Raw genomic sequence first — 13,057 nt, 5'->3', positions numbered from 1 at the left:
ATATAAATATTTGGGATGGGCATTGCTAATTGGGGATAACCACTTTGAATTGTTCAATTCTAACCACTGGGAATTGTTAAGAGTGAAGACAAGAGAAGATAGATGGCAGCAACAACAACTAGTTTTAAACGGAAGGCCATAGGCCCGGCTTTATATATAAAGCCATCACGGCAACCACACAGTAGCGATACAACTCACACCACAAACTGGTACCTCAAAGTGCTGGTAACATAGTACAAATACGCCAAGTCTGGTGCCTAATACAAGCACAAAGATACAAGCACAAAGATGCAAGGAGACTAAAGAACGAAGAGCGGCATGAAGACGTCAACGGCGTCCGCGTCCTTCATCCCGAATCCGCGCATGTAGCCTCCTAAGCTCGTCCAGCGCCGCGTCCAACAGCGGTCGGTCCGTCCGTCTGACCAGTACCCTCCAGCTCTGCATGTAGATAGACATTTTGAAGAAGGCGTCAGCCGGGCTGGAGATGATAGAGCCCTCGATGGCTAGCTTGTTGCGAATGTTCCAGAGCGCCCAACATTGCGCAGCGAAAGTAAACCAAGCTATCCTACGGAGTCTACCCGACAGGCCGTTGGCAATGGCGACAAAGTCCGCAGCCCCTGCTGGGTTCCATGAGCAGGAGAGGAGCTCCCTGATTCCTGCCCACATAAAGACGGCCATGTGGCAAGTGAAGAAAATGTGGTCACAGGTTTCCCATTCACCACATAGGGCACATCGCCCGTTCGATGGCCCGTGCCGTTTGACAAGTTGATCCCCGGAGGGGAGCCTCCCCCGGACTAGTTGCCAGAGGAAGACTCGGATCTTTGGAGGTACCCTAGTGCGCCAAATATCCTTGAAGTGTGTAATTGTCCCGCCCCGGGACAGTTTGGAGTACATCGAGGAGGTGGAGTACTCGCCGGAAGGCTCCAGAGCCCATCTAACCACATCTGCGCCCTCGGCGGCAGGCGATAGGTCGAAGATCCTACAGAGGTTGTCCCACTCGACCCTCTCAGCAAGGCCAAAGGTGCGCCTGAAGCGAATTGTCCAGCCATCATTGGACCTAACCCCTTCCACAGTCGCGAAATGGTTGTCGCAGCATGCGAAAAGACGAGGGAAGGTAAAGCGAAGGGGCCCCGTGCCCGTCCACCAATCCAGCCAGAAGTAGGTCCTCCGCCCACTCGCGAACCCGGTGCTTCGCTCCCAGTTTGAAGTACCATTTGATCTTCTGGATGGCGTTCCAGAACTGTGATCCTTTGGTGGGCACTGCCGGGGAGAAAAGGTCGTGGTCCCCCAGGTACTTGGCCCGAAGAAGGTCTGCCCATAGGCCTTCCTCATTTTGATAGATCTTCCAAATCCATTTCAACATGAGGGCGATGTTCATGAACTTGGTGTTGAGGACTCCCAGTCCTCCAAACGCCCGAGGTTTGCACACCGTGGCCCAGTCCACCATGTGGTACTTCCGCTTGGGACCCGCTCCTTCCCAAAAGAAGCGGGAGCGGTGTTTGTCCATTACAGCGTGGGTCGTGTCATGCAGCAAGTAAAGACCCATAGCAAAGATCGGTAGGCTGGATAGGCAAGAGTTGGTGAGCTCCAGCCTGCCAGCGGCAGCAAGGAAAAGACCTTGCCAGGGCTCTACCCTGTGGCCAACCTTCTCAGTAAGGAAGTTCCAGTCAGCCACCGAGAGGGGCGGTCGGCGACAGGAAGGCCGAGGTAGTGCAACGGCAGGCTCCCCAGCCTGCAGTTAAGAGCGTCAGCCACTCTTTGACGCTCCAGATCGTCGACCCCAGTCACGACGGCTTCGCTCTTAGCGAAGTTGATCTTAAGGCCTGACATGTTCTCAAAGCAGAGAAGCAGGAACTTAAGATTGGCCAACCCGGCATCGAAGGTTCGATCGGAATCGGGGTGTCATCCGCATATTGAAGATGGGTTATCCCCCAGTGGATAAGGTGGGGCACCACACCCTTGAGATGCCCAGAGCTGGTGGCTCTGGCGATGATAGCCGCCAGGGAATCCACCATGAAGTCGAACAGGATCGGGGAGAGAGGGTCCCCTTGTCTCACACCCCGAGCGTTCCGGAAGTTCTCCCCAATAACCCCGTTCACGTTGACCGCAAGTATGGCCACCCGAGACCGAGCCGCATAAGCCGATGAACAATCATGGGGGAGAAGCCCTTTCTCAGCAGAACTTCACGAAGGAAATCCCAGCTGACTCGATCGAAGGCTTTCTCGAAGTCAAGCTTGAGAAGAAGGCCCTTGAGTTTCTTAACCCTCAACTCATGGGCAATTTCGTGGAGGGCGAGCACACCCTCGTGCAGGCACCTCCCTTTGATGAAGGCCGATTGGCTGCGGTCAATGGTCCTATGCGCCAGGGGGGCGAGACGGGTAGCGTAAGCCTTGGCAATAAATTTAAAAATAACGTTGATAAGAGCGATAGGCCTAAACTGCTTGATGGTGTCTGCTCCTTGAACTTTCGGGATAAGAGAGATGACTCCAAAGTTAAGACGAGCGATGTTGACCCTCCCTAGGGCGAAATCATTAAGAATTTGGAGAATGGGGCCTTTCAGAATGTCCCAGAATTTCTTGAAGAAGAGGACCGGCAACCCATCCGGCCCCGGTGCTGAGTCCGGCTTCATGCCCGCGAGCACCTCGTCCAGCTCATCCGGAGTGAAAGTAAGTTCCAAACTCCTGTTCTCCTCTTCAGAAATCCTCTGGGCAGGAGGCCAGAGGTCCTGGGCTAGGGAGAAAGCCCTTTCCTCCCCAGCGGCGCCCATAAGCCCCTGATAGAATTGGTAGACATGCCTCATTAACTCGGGCTGTTCCGAGATCTCCCCGTCATCGGTCAACAGGCGAGGAATGAGGCACTTCCTGCGCCTACCGTTGGCGAAGGCGTGGAAGAAGGCCGTGCAAGAGTCTCCTTTGAGAGTCCATTGGAGTCCGCTGCGCCGCCTCCAGTATTCTTCCTCTACGCCGTCCAGGTGGACAAGCTGATCCTCAAGGAAATAACGGAGAGCCCAGCCTTCCTCGTCGAGGCCGGAGGAATCAGCCAGAGCGTCCAACTCCTTGAGCTGTGAGAGGAGGTTATCCCTTGCCTCCCTCTTCAGCTTGCCCAAATTGGCACCCCACCCGCGGAGGTGTTGGCGTAGGCACCTCGCGATACACTGCCAGAGGTCAATGCTGCATCTATGAGGGCCCCTCTCCTGAATGCAGAGGATTAGCTTATCCTTGACCATCTGATCGAAGCCGGCTACCCTCAGCCACCAAGATTGGAAGAAGAACCTCGCCGGCCGACGAATCCCTTCTTCGCCGTCGTCGAGGAGGAGGGGGTTATGGTCGGAACCCACTCGAGTGACCGCCGTCAGAGAGCACAGAGGGAATAGCGTCTCCCAAGAGGTGGAGACGAAAACCCTGTCCAGGACCGAGCGGATGGGCGAGAGCTGCTTGTTGGTCCAGGTGAACCTGGACCCAGTCCTGTGGAGCTCCCTAAGGCAGAGAATAGCAATGACATCGTTAAATTGGCGCACCCTTGGCCAATTGATATTGTCATTACTCTTGTCCCCTAGCCCACGAATGAGATTGAAATCGCCCCCGATAACGAGAGGGAGCCTACAGCTCGCCACTTCGGAAGAAAGCTCCTCCAAAAACTCCCTCGTTCTGGAGTGATCAGCCGGGCCATAGACCAGGATGAAGGTCCACTTGACCTTCCGGCTACGGTGGAAGAGGTCGGCGCTAATGAAGAACCTCCCCTTCCTCCAGGTCCCTACCTCGAAGCAGACATCTCTGAACCCTAGGAGCATCCCCCCGGATTGCCCTGTGGCCGGCAGCCAGTTCCAGCAGAATTGACCACCGCATTCCAGGCTCCGAAGTTCCGAGTCCGAGAAATCTTGTCGGACCGTCTCTTGGAGGCCTAGAATGTCAATGTTGTCACGATGCATGTAGTCGCGGAGTTGGGAGCGACGCCCTTGTGCCCCAAACCCCCGGATGTTGTAGATGAGGGCTCTCATTTGGCGGCCCGTTTCTTGTACTGTCTCTTGGAGACAGCGAGAGCAGGGACCTTAACACACGAACGCTTAGGGCGGCTCCGCGGAGGAGGGGGAGGAGACGCGGGATCCACGGAAACGGGAGCCTGGGCCCCGGCACCAGGGCCGTCCAGCTCACCAAGCGGTCCGACCCCACCCGTGGGTGGCTCCTCGCCCTCGGCGCGCTCCGCCCTGGGAAGCTCGTCGCCCTCGACACGCTCCACCCTAGGAGCAACAGCAGCAGCAGCGGCAAGCTCCTCCCTAGGAGCTTCAGCCGAAGCGCCGGCTGCTGCCGCCGCCTTAGCAGCAGCAGCTTCCAGCTCAAGACGGCGAGAGGTCTCCGCCAGAGCAGCTTGAACCTTTTCTTTTGCCCTAATGATGGACAAGGCCTCCCCCGGGCAGCCCATCGTAGGAGAGAAAACTAAGCAGCTATCTCGCACAACCGAGGAAAGATGATCATCAGGGAGCAGGTCTAGGATCGCGAAGTCGTTACCTTTGTTCGTGACGGTGTCGGTGCAGGTCTTGCCCTCCAGATTCTTCTCCGCCGTGAGCCGTTGGGCACGGACGAGTGCCGAAGTGCCGGCCGCCACGCCCTGGGACCGCGCGCTCTTCCTCACCGTCGACGAGGGGGTCGCCCGCTTGGAGTAGACGGCCTTGGAGCGACGGGCTTGCACCAGCGGGGTAGCTTGAGACAACTCCTGAAGCAGGTTCTTGCGGGCGGCGTCCTCCCCGGGCCGCGGCGAACGTCATCATCCGAGGCGTCCGAGCACCTCCACGTCCTCCGCAGCGGTCCCGTCCTTGGCCGGCGAGAGCCCGGCCGCCTGGCGAGCGGACCCTCGGCCCGCCGGGCTGTCATTGACCCACGAGGGCGCCGGGCTCGGTAAGCTGCGAGTCGGGGTCGGCGGAGTCCATGGAGATGTCCTCGAGCGGGGTGGACCCTTCCACGCCCGTCGGAACGAGATGCACGAGCAGCTTGCCCCCGGCCGGCTCGAGGAGGGAGAGGGTGGGGGCGTCCGGGGCAGCGATCAAGTTGGAGCCATATTGGTTCAGCCCGGGGGCGATGAGGGGTGAGGCGGGGGCGGTAGGCAGCCCCAGCATGCCGAGCGCCGCCACCTGGTGGGAGGAGGAGGAAGGCCCCGAGGCACCTCCCTTGTCCTTGGCCGCGCCCTTGTGCTTATCTTGGCTGCGGCGGTGTTTGTTCCACTCGCTGTCCGACGGAATGTCATCAGAGTCTTCATCGTCAAGGCCGTCGTTGGGTGGCGGTGGAGGCCCCCCTGAGCCACCACCCGGAGTACCACGAGGGGGAGCTTCCGCTTGGACCCCCACCATGTACCCCTCGCCATTGACGAAAATCTGCACGGAGCCCTTGATGCGATCGGAGAAGCGGCAGTGGAAGCGCATACGGATAGGTTCCCTGTCGCGTTTCTGGATAGAGAGCTCGTCGACATCAATCGGCCTCCCAATCATGGTGAACCCTGCCATGAGCCGGTCCCTGGTCATGAGATCCTCCGGGACTCCAGTCAAGCGCACCCAAGTGGAGGGGAGAACCAAGCTCGGTTTAGGTGCAAGGAAGGCCTCGCGGATCTCGGTGTCGGCCTTGCCGAGAGGAAGGTGGAGCTTCCCGCTCCCGTGCTCAAACGCATGGTCCGCCTAGTAGGGAAAACCACAGAGAACTCGCAGTCGGAGAGCCGCCGCACTTGCCGATCCCAAAGATCGTCGACAAGGTGCTTCGGCTCATCGAGAGCCGCGTCTCTGGCCGTGGGCGTCGAGTTGAACTTGATGATGGCAGCAAAGACTTCCCCATTGCCCAGCCTCGCGCGGAGCGGTTCGACATCAATGTTGTAGAACCCTCCGCCGCTGATGGCATGTCCCAAGGTCCGGAGACGGAGCCCCTTCCCCTCGACGGCAGCTGGCCGAAGAGTGTCCTTCGCCGCTACAAACGACGCAGAGGGGGTCGAAGGTGCAATCCGACTGATAGTGCCCTTCCCTTCCACACTTGAAACATTCCCCCGCCGCCGGAGCCCCTGTCCGGGGCGGCGGGTTTTGCTTGGCTTTCCCTTTAGCCTGTTGCTGGCCGCCCTCCCCCTGGGGCTTCTTGGCCTTGTTCTTGTGCTGGGCACGTTGGCCCCGCCCGGCCGCGGTCGCCCGACCAGCAGCACCGTAGCGCTCGCCGCCCCTTGCCGGCGCCCCGTCCATGCGACGGTTGGCAAGCGCCTCATCCCTCCGGCGCTGCTCCTCCCACCATGGAGGCGGGGGCCCGTAGTCGAAGCCCCGGCCTCGCTCTTGGTCGCGGAAGGGGAGATCCTCGTCTTGGAACCGGGAGCCGCCGGCGTCGAGAGGAGCGCCGTCGTAGGAGCGGAAGGAGCCCCCGTCGAACCTGCCGCCCCCGTCCTGGCGGCCAGCGCCCTCTTGGCGACCACCACCATCTTGGCGACCACCGCCGTCGTAGCGGCCGCCACCATCTTGGCGCCCCCCGCCTTCGCGGCGACCAGCGCCGCCACCATCTTGGCGAAAACCATCGTTGCGGCGGCCGCCGCCGCCACCAAACGCCTCGCCATCGCGTCGTCCACCCTCCTCGAAGCGCCGCTTCCTTCCATCATCGTAGCCGCCCGCCATGACCGTCGCCGCGTAGGAGCGGAGGAGCCGCGGCGGAGCAGGGGTTGGGCGGAGGAGGCGGTGACGCGGCGCGGTTGGGTCGGAGAGGCGTTGCCTAACTTCTGTCGATCTAGCACGAAACCCTAGTGCGGGATCAGAGCTGCCTTTGGGCATCCAAAGCCAACGAAAACGGCGCCAGCGGGCGGGCCGAGGCACTGGGCCGCAAGGCCAGGCCGTGGGCCGGGGGAAAAGGCCGAGGCCACCTCACAGCCCGAGTGGAGGATGGACCCGCCTTCCAGGCCCGTGGGCGTGGAGACGACCCAGTCAGCGTACCGCGCCTCGGCCGCGGGCCCCTCCCGCACGCCGTCTCCTGGGCCCACCAGATTCGAAAATAGAGGATCTCCCAGATCCAGCCGGCGCGGGCCACCGTCGGTCGCCGGAGGCGTAGCCGGCGGCGAGGCCTCACCATGCGCGACGACCCCGGCCGGCGAAGCCCAAACCTGCGCGCCGCCCCCAGGCCGCGGGTCAGGAACAGAGCTGCTGCCGCCAAGGACCAGGGGAGGCCAGCCCAGAGGCCCAGACGAGTCCGGCGGGGTGGCAGCGCCAACAATTCCAGAAGACTTGGTGGCAGATCTGCACCGCAGCCTCCGACCCGAGCCCCGGAACCGCGGCGGCGCCGCCGGGGCCGAGCCCCGAAAACGCGATCCTTTGCCGCCCGGGGCGAAGGACGAACGCCGCGCAGACTGCAGGGAGCCCCCAAGCTCCTGAGCCCGCCGGATGAAATCCTCGAGGGTGGCGGCGGCCGGCCGGCCGCAACGGAGAGCATCTTGGTCGGGATCCGACGCCTCCCCCACCGAGCCACCCGCCTCACCCTCCTCCACAGCAGAAGTAGAGAGGGACCAGAACTTACCAGACAGGGGAGCGGAGCCGGGGACCGCGGACGGCACACCGGGCGGCGCAGCGGGGCCGAGATCCCGACGGTCGACGCCGGGGGCGCCCGACCGGCGCGGCGTCCGGCCATCGCCACACGCGTCGCCTGTCTCTTCGCCCGTTTCCATCCTCTCAAGCGCTATCTCTCTGTACTTACTTGGTTATAACACAGGAGATGTGTTGAATACCTTGGACAGTGATTTATGTCTCAAGATTCGCAGAGTTCCACAACAACTAGTTCATCGGGAGGAATGGACAAACGGCTCCTTAAAGCTGCCATATCTGGTGATTCCACGTCAATGCGAGCCATGGCTTCACAGGATCGAAACATTTTTCTTGGAAAAACTCCCCAAGGAAACAATTGCCTCCACATATCCTCCATTCATGGCCACAATGATTTCTGCAAGGATGTTCTGGAACTAGAAGAGTCTCTCCTTGCCGCTGTAAACTTGGCAGGGGAGACACCACTTATGGCTGCTCTGACAAATGGTCATGTCTCGGTGGCTTCCTCTCTCCTCAGAAGCTGCTGTCAGCCAGCATTAAGGCAGGTAATCTTGCAGCAAGACAGGCATGGATATAATGCGCTGCACCATGCTATTCGCAACGGCCACAAGGATCTTGCACTGCAGTTGGTAACAGCCGAGCCTGCACTGTCGGCAGCAGTGAGCAAGTGCAATGAGTCACCCATGTTCTTTGCGGTGATGAGAGGTTTTACGTACATTTACGAGAAACTAATGCAGAATCCTGATTGTGCTTATTCGGGAGGACAGCACGGTTGCAATTGTCTACATGCTGCTGTTAGAAATGGTGACCAAGGTGAGATATATGATATACGGAGTGCAAATTACATGAACATCCAATTATTCACTATTGTTAACACTCATTTGTTTTCAGAAATTGCTAAAATAATTATAGAGAAGCGTCCTGAATTGGCCAGAGAAGCTGACAACGTATCATGCACTCCAGTAAGACAGGCTGTACTTGATGGCAAGATTGACATATTACGATTAATGCTGGAACATGATTCAACTCTAGGGTATGAAATAAACAGCTTGGGCGATCCTCTCCTTATTGCTGCCGCAGTTCGAGGTCAAGCTGCTGCTGCACAAGAACTTCTGAAACACTGTCCTGATGCTCCTTATTATTGCACAGAAGGTGGCAAGTGGACATTGCTTCATCAAGGTGTATGGTATGATCATGCAGAGTTCGTTGAGTTTGTCCTGAAGGAACCACTACTTCGCAAAGTTGTTAACATGCAAAACAAGTATGGAAAAACCGCTCTTCATTATGCAGTCGAAAAGTGCAATCCTAGAATAGTTGCTGCTTTACTGTCTCACGAGGATATAGATGCAACAATACTGGACAACGAAGGTTTTTCAGCAGCTTGGCAACTGTGGGGTTTGATGCAGAATGCCAAGACTTTAAACTGGGTACTTACTTATGCGACATACTCCCTCGGTTTCATATTATTCCGCATATAAGGTTTACTCAAAGTTAAAATTTGTAAAGCTTGATCAATCATGTAGAAAAAAGATTATCAGTATCTACAAAATCAAATCAACATTATTAGAATCTTAATGCAATATAGTCTCATATTATGTACATTTGATGTTGTATATATGTTGATATTTTATCATACATAGTTGGTCAAATATTGTAAAGCTTATTTTGACCGAACATTATATGCGAAGTAATATGGAATGGGGGAGTATATCGATCATGCATATAAACTGCGTTACAAATAAGGCACGTACAACATTTAACTCTGATGTAACTCTTCAACCTACTACAGAGCAAACTAATCCTACTTTTAGCCGATGCAGCAGAATAGTTGGCTGCTATTAGCTTACACAAACAAGCAATAACTACGAAAATACCTAGTGGGGCATGGTCCCAGGCGAGGATGAAATCGTCCTCATGCATGTGTTGGAGATTAGGACCTTAATGATGTATTCCATCTAGTATATTTGCATGTATCAAACATTTTCCAGCTGCATATTTATGATAACATTCAACGAGGTGGGCCCGAACATCTTGACTAGATCAGCCACCATTACTAGATCAACTTTACTTACAATGCAATAGAATTTTAATTAGCATGCAACTTTTGTCCTCTGACAGTTCAAAATATCTTTAACATGAAATTCATTTGTTCTAACATATTTTGTAAACCATTAATAACATAATTACTAGAACTTAACTATGTGGTTACAAGTTTTTAGTGCACATGAGTTGTTGATAGTTCAAAACATTATACGCTTGAAATAACCTCGACTAGCGACAGCTCAAAACTACTTTTCTCACTTTTCAAATTACAAAATCTACTGTGGCAACTTACAGTTTAATTACCCACATTACAAAATCTAGTCCCATTACTTATAATTTTGAAATTTGAGCATTCTTTTAAGATTTTTTAAAATATAAAATAAAATCAAATAGTTTTCAAATAGAATCCCTTATCCGTTATTTATATACCCGATGCTTCACACTACAAAATACTCTTAAGTTTATTGGTATGCATATTTCTTAACTGAAATTAAGTATCTGCTTTGCTACAGCTTGGGCACTAAGAATTTTCATGGTCAATTTAAATTTAAATTAAATAAGCTACTGTGAATAACACTGTTGTTTAAACAGTAGAACATCTCATCTTTATTTTTCATACTATGAGCTTCATTTGTACCTTATTTCTTTGGAATCATGCAGAATGAAGTGATCATGCGTATATCAAAAGCATATCCACAAGGTGCTCCATCTCTACATAATCTTCAAATGGAAGCCAAACAAAACGCGACTAGCGCATCAAGGAAGGATGCAAAGTCACTAACTCAAATCTACACAAGCAACACTTCTTTGGTGGCAATTCTTATTGCGACAATCACCTTTGCCGCTGCATTCACCCTGCCTGGAGGGTACAGTAACGATCCTGGAAGCGAGGGACTTCCCATCATGTCTAATAAGTTTTCTTTTCAGGCATTCTTGATTTCTGATGTCTTAGCGATGTGTTCCTCTTTTGCTGTGGCCTTCATATGCATCATAGCCAGGTGGGGGGATTATGAGTTCTTACTTTATTACAGATCCGTCACTAAGAAGCTAATGTGGTTTGCGTATGTGGCAACAACTACGGCCTTTTCAACTGGTTTATACACGGTGCTGGCCCCACGTCTCCATTGGTTGGCCATTGCAATCTGTGTTCTAGTAGCTTTGTTGCCCATTATTACTTGGCTGCTTGGCAAATGGCCTGTCTTGAAGCTCCGATTTCGGTTGGGTAAAAGTTTCAATTCCGATTTCCTCGACATGGTGTGACCTCATCAATTTGTCTTATTGTTCTGCCTTCTGATATTACTTTTCAGTTTACCTGTAATGGACATTGCTTACTCATATTGTATTGTTAACTCATCAGACAAATATATTGTGATGTTAGTTCTTGTATTCCGTTCGAATTTGTTGCAGTGATTCCATCTTTCTAAAGATGATTCAGGCAATGCCATCTCCAATGGCAATAACCAGGTGTTACTAGCATTCGAAAGACGAACCAGTAGCACATTCTAATCAGGAGATTTTCTAATCTAGTCAAGCCTGAAAGAACACTTCTATACTTGGTGTACAAGATCAACTGAGAAAGCGGAAAACATGTTTTGGGATGAGAAACGGCTGTATGATCAATCGCTAAGTCAAAAAAAAGAATCCCAGATTATATAGGTGTTTTGTCAACTATGGGTTGTTATGTATATTAATGACTTCGATGTCTAGTATACTCTGTCTGTCTATGTGCTATGCATTGTGTATCTTCAGAGGAACTTGAGCTGAAATGCCCCTAAAAATGCAATTTATAAAGGCACGTTATGAAACTGCCTCTGAATATATCTATTTTTACAGACAGTTTCAGTAAATGCCTCTATAAATAGTATCTTTAGAGGCAATTCAATTAAAATGCCCTAACTATTTTCATAGGCACATTGACAAGTGCCTGTAAAGATACCATTTACATAGGCATAAATTAAAATGCCTCTAAAGATACCTATTTTTAGAGGCACTTCTACTAAGTGCCCCTAAATATGGTATCTTTAGAGGCACTTCACTTAAGATGCCCCTAAAGATAGCATTAGTCTCTAAAGATTATCTTTAGAGGCAATTCCATAATGTGTGTCAACGGAAAATGCCCCTAAAAATATATTCTCCCATAGTGGTAACACCCGCGACTGCAGTCCAGCCAGCCACACCCACCATCACATGCGTCCTCCACTGCCTTCCAACACCACAACGGAGCTCCACGGACGCACCGGAGGACTCCGCAGGCTACAACGAGGGGCCCACACTCGAGTAACCAGGTCCGGCCTCCGTCAGATCCTCACTGGCTTTGCCCAATGAGGATCATTGGTGGCGGAAGGGGGAGAGAAAGTTGGAGGGTGCTACGGAGCCGCCGCCCGATTTGCCCTCGGGAAGGAGGACGCGGTGGGCAGAGAACACCATAATACTTTGGTAGCACAAAAAAATCGACCCCTCTTTGTCATTGGCGTTGCACCAGGTTTGGCTGCCCATGTAGGTATCTGCCCTCCCTACGCATCTTGTGTCTGTGACGTTTGATATAGCTTTCCATGCTTAGATGTGCGTGTGTCAAAGTGACCAGCTCAAGTTGTTGCAGTGGCTGATCCAACGGAGAGCGCGCCAGTTGCCACCTCACGTGGATATGTACAGTCACTAGTAGAAAAAATGGCTCTAGTCCCGGTTGGGAACAAGCTCTAGTTCTGGTTGGACAACCGGGAAAACAAACAGGAACTAAAGGCCTCCATGTGGGGGCAAGTCGAGGGCTGGGGCTGGAGGACCTTTAGTCCCGGTTGGTAACACCAACTGGACTAAAGGAATCCACGTGTCGAGTGCAGATTAGCGCTGGAGGACCTTTATTCTATGTTTTCCATTTTTAGTTTGTGTTTACCATTCAATTCCTTTTTATTTTGTGTTTCAATTCTTTTCATTCCAAACATGTTTTCGTGTACATATTCTAGGCTAGTACATACTGTACACGAGCATGCATATATATATATATATAGGGTCGCACTATTCTGAAACCGGTGCTCAAAATAATATTCTGAGCACCACCTACTGCTATATAGGGCGCCGTCCGGACGGAGAGAAAAAATACCACGAAAATCCACCCGCACAGGCACGATCCGAACCCACCAGACCCCGTCCCCAACTCCCCAGACCCGTCCTCAATCCCCCATCGCCGCCACCGACCCGGCCACCCCACCACCACCCCCACCGCCGCCGGCCACGGGCCACCCTACCCCCACCGGCCACCCCACCCCCACCGCCGCAGGCCACCTCCACCGCCGCCCTAGAAGATCCCTGCACTCCCGTCGACCATCCCCACCCCACCTGGACGGTGCCCGTGCGGCCGCTTGCAGGGCCGCCGCCTCGAGGCCCCCCGCGCCGCCGCCTGGATGGCCCCGCGCCGCTGCCTGGATGCCTCCCGCGCCTCTGCCTGGATGGCTGTCGCGCCGCCCACACGACGGTCGC

General features: G+C 53.9%; 1 protein-coding gene across 1 annotated transcript; it reads left to right on the top strand.

Annotated features, from left to right (window-relative positions):
• Positions 1 to 7,779: 7,779 nt before the first annotated feature.
• On the top strand, positions 7,780 to 10,875 carry LOC124668605 (ankyrin repeat-containing protein At5g02620-like). Its single transcript, XM_047205716.1, has 3 exons — positions 7,780 to 8,353; positions 8,432 to 8,967; positions 10,244 to 10,875. Exons 1-3 carry the CDS (start codon positions 7,789 to 7,791, stop codon positions 10,841 to 10,843), a joined length of 1,701 nt encoding a protein of 566 aa, XP_047061672.1. The 5' UTR covers positions 7,780 to 7,788; the 3' UTR covers positions 10,844 to 10,875.
• The last annotated feature ends 2,182 nt before the right edge of the window (positions 10,876 to 13,057 follow it).

Source organism: Lolium rigidum, chromosome 6 (assembly GCF_022539505.1).
Source record: "Lolium rigidum isolate FL_2022 chromosome 6, APGP_CSIRO_Lrig_0.1, whole genome shotgun sequence".
NCBI lineage: Eukaryota > Viridiplantae > Streptophyta > Magnoliopsida > Poales > Poaceae > Lolium > Lolium rigidum.
This window is presented reverse-complemented; position numbering and strand designations above follow the sequence as displayed.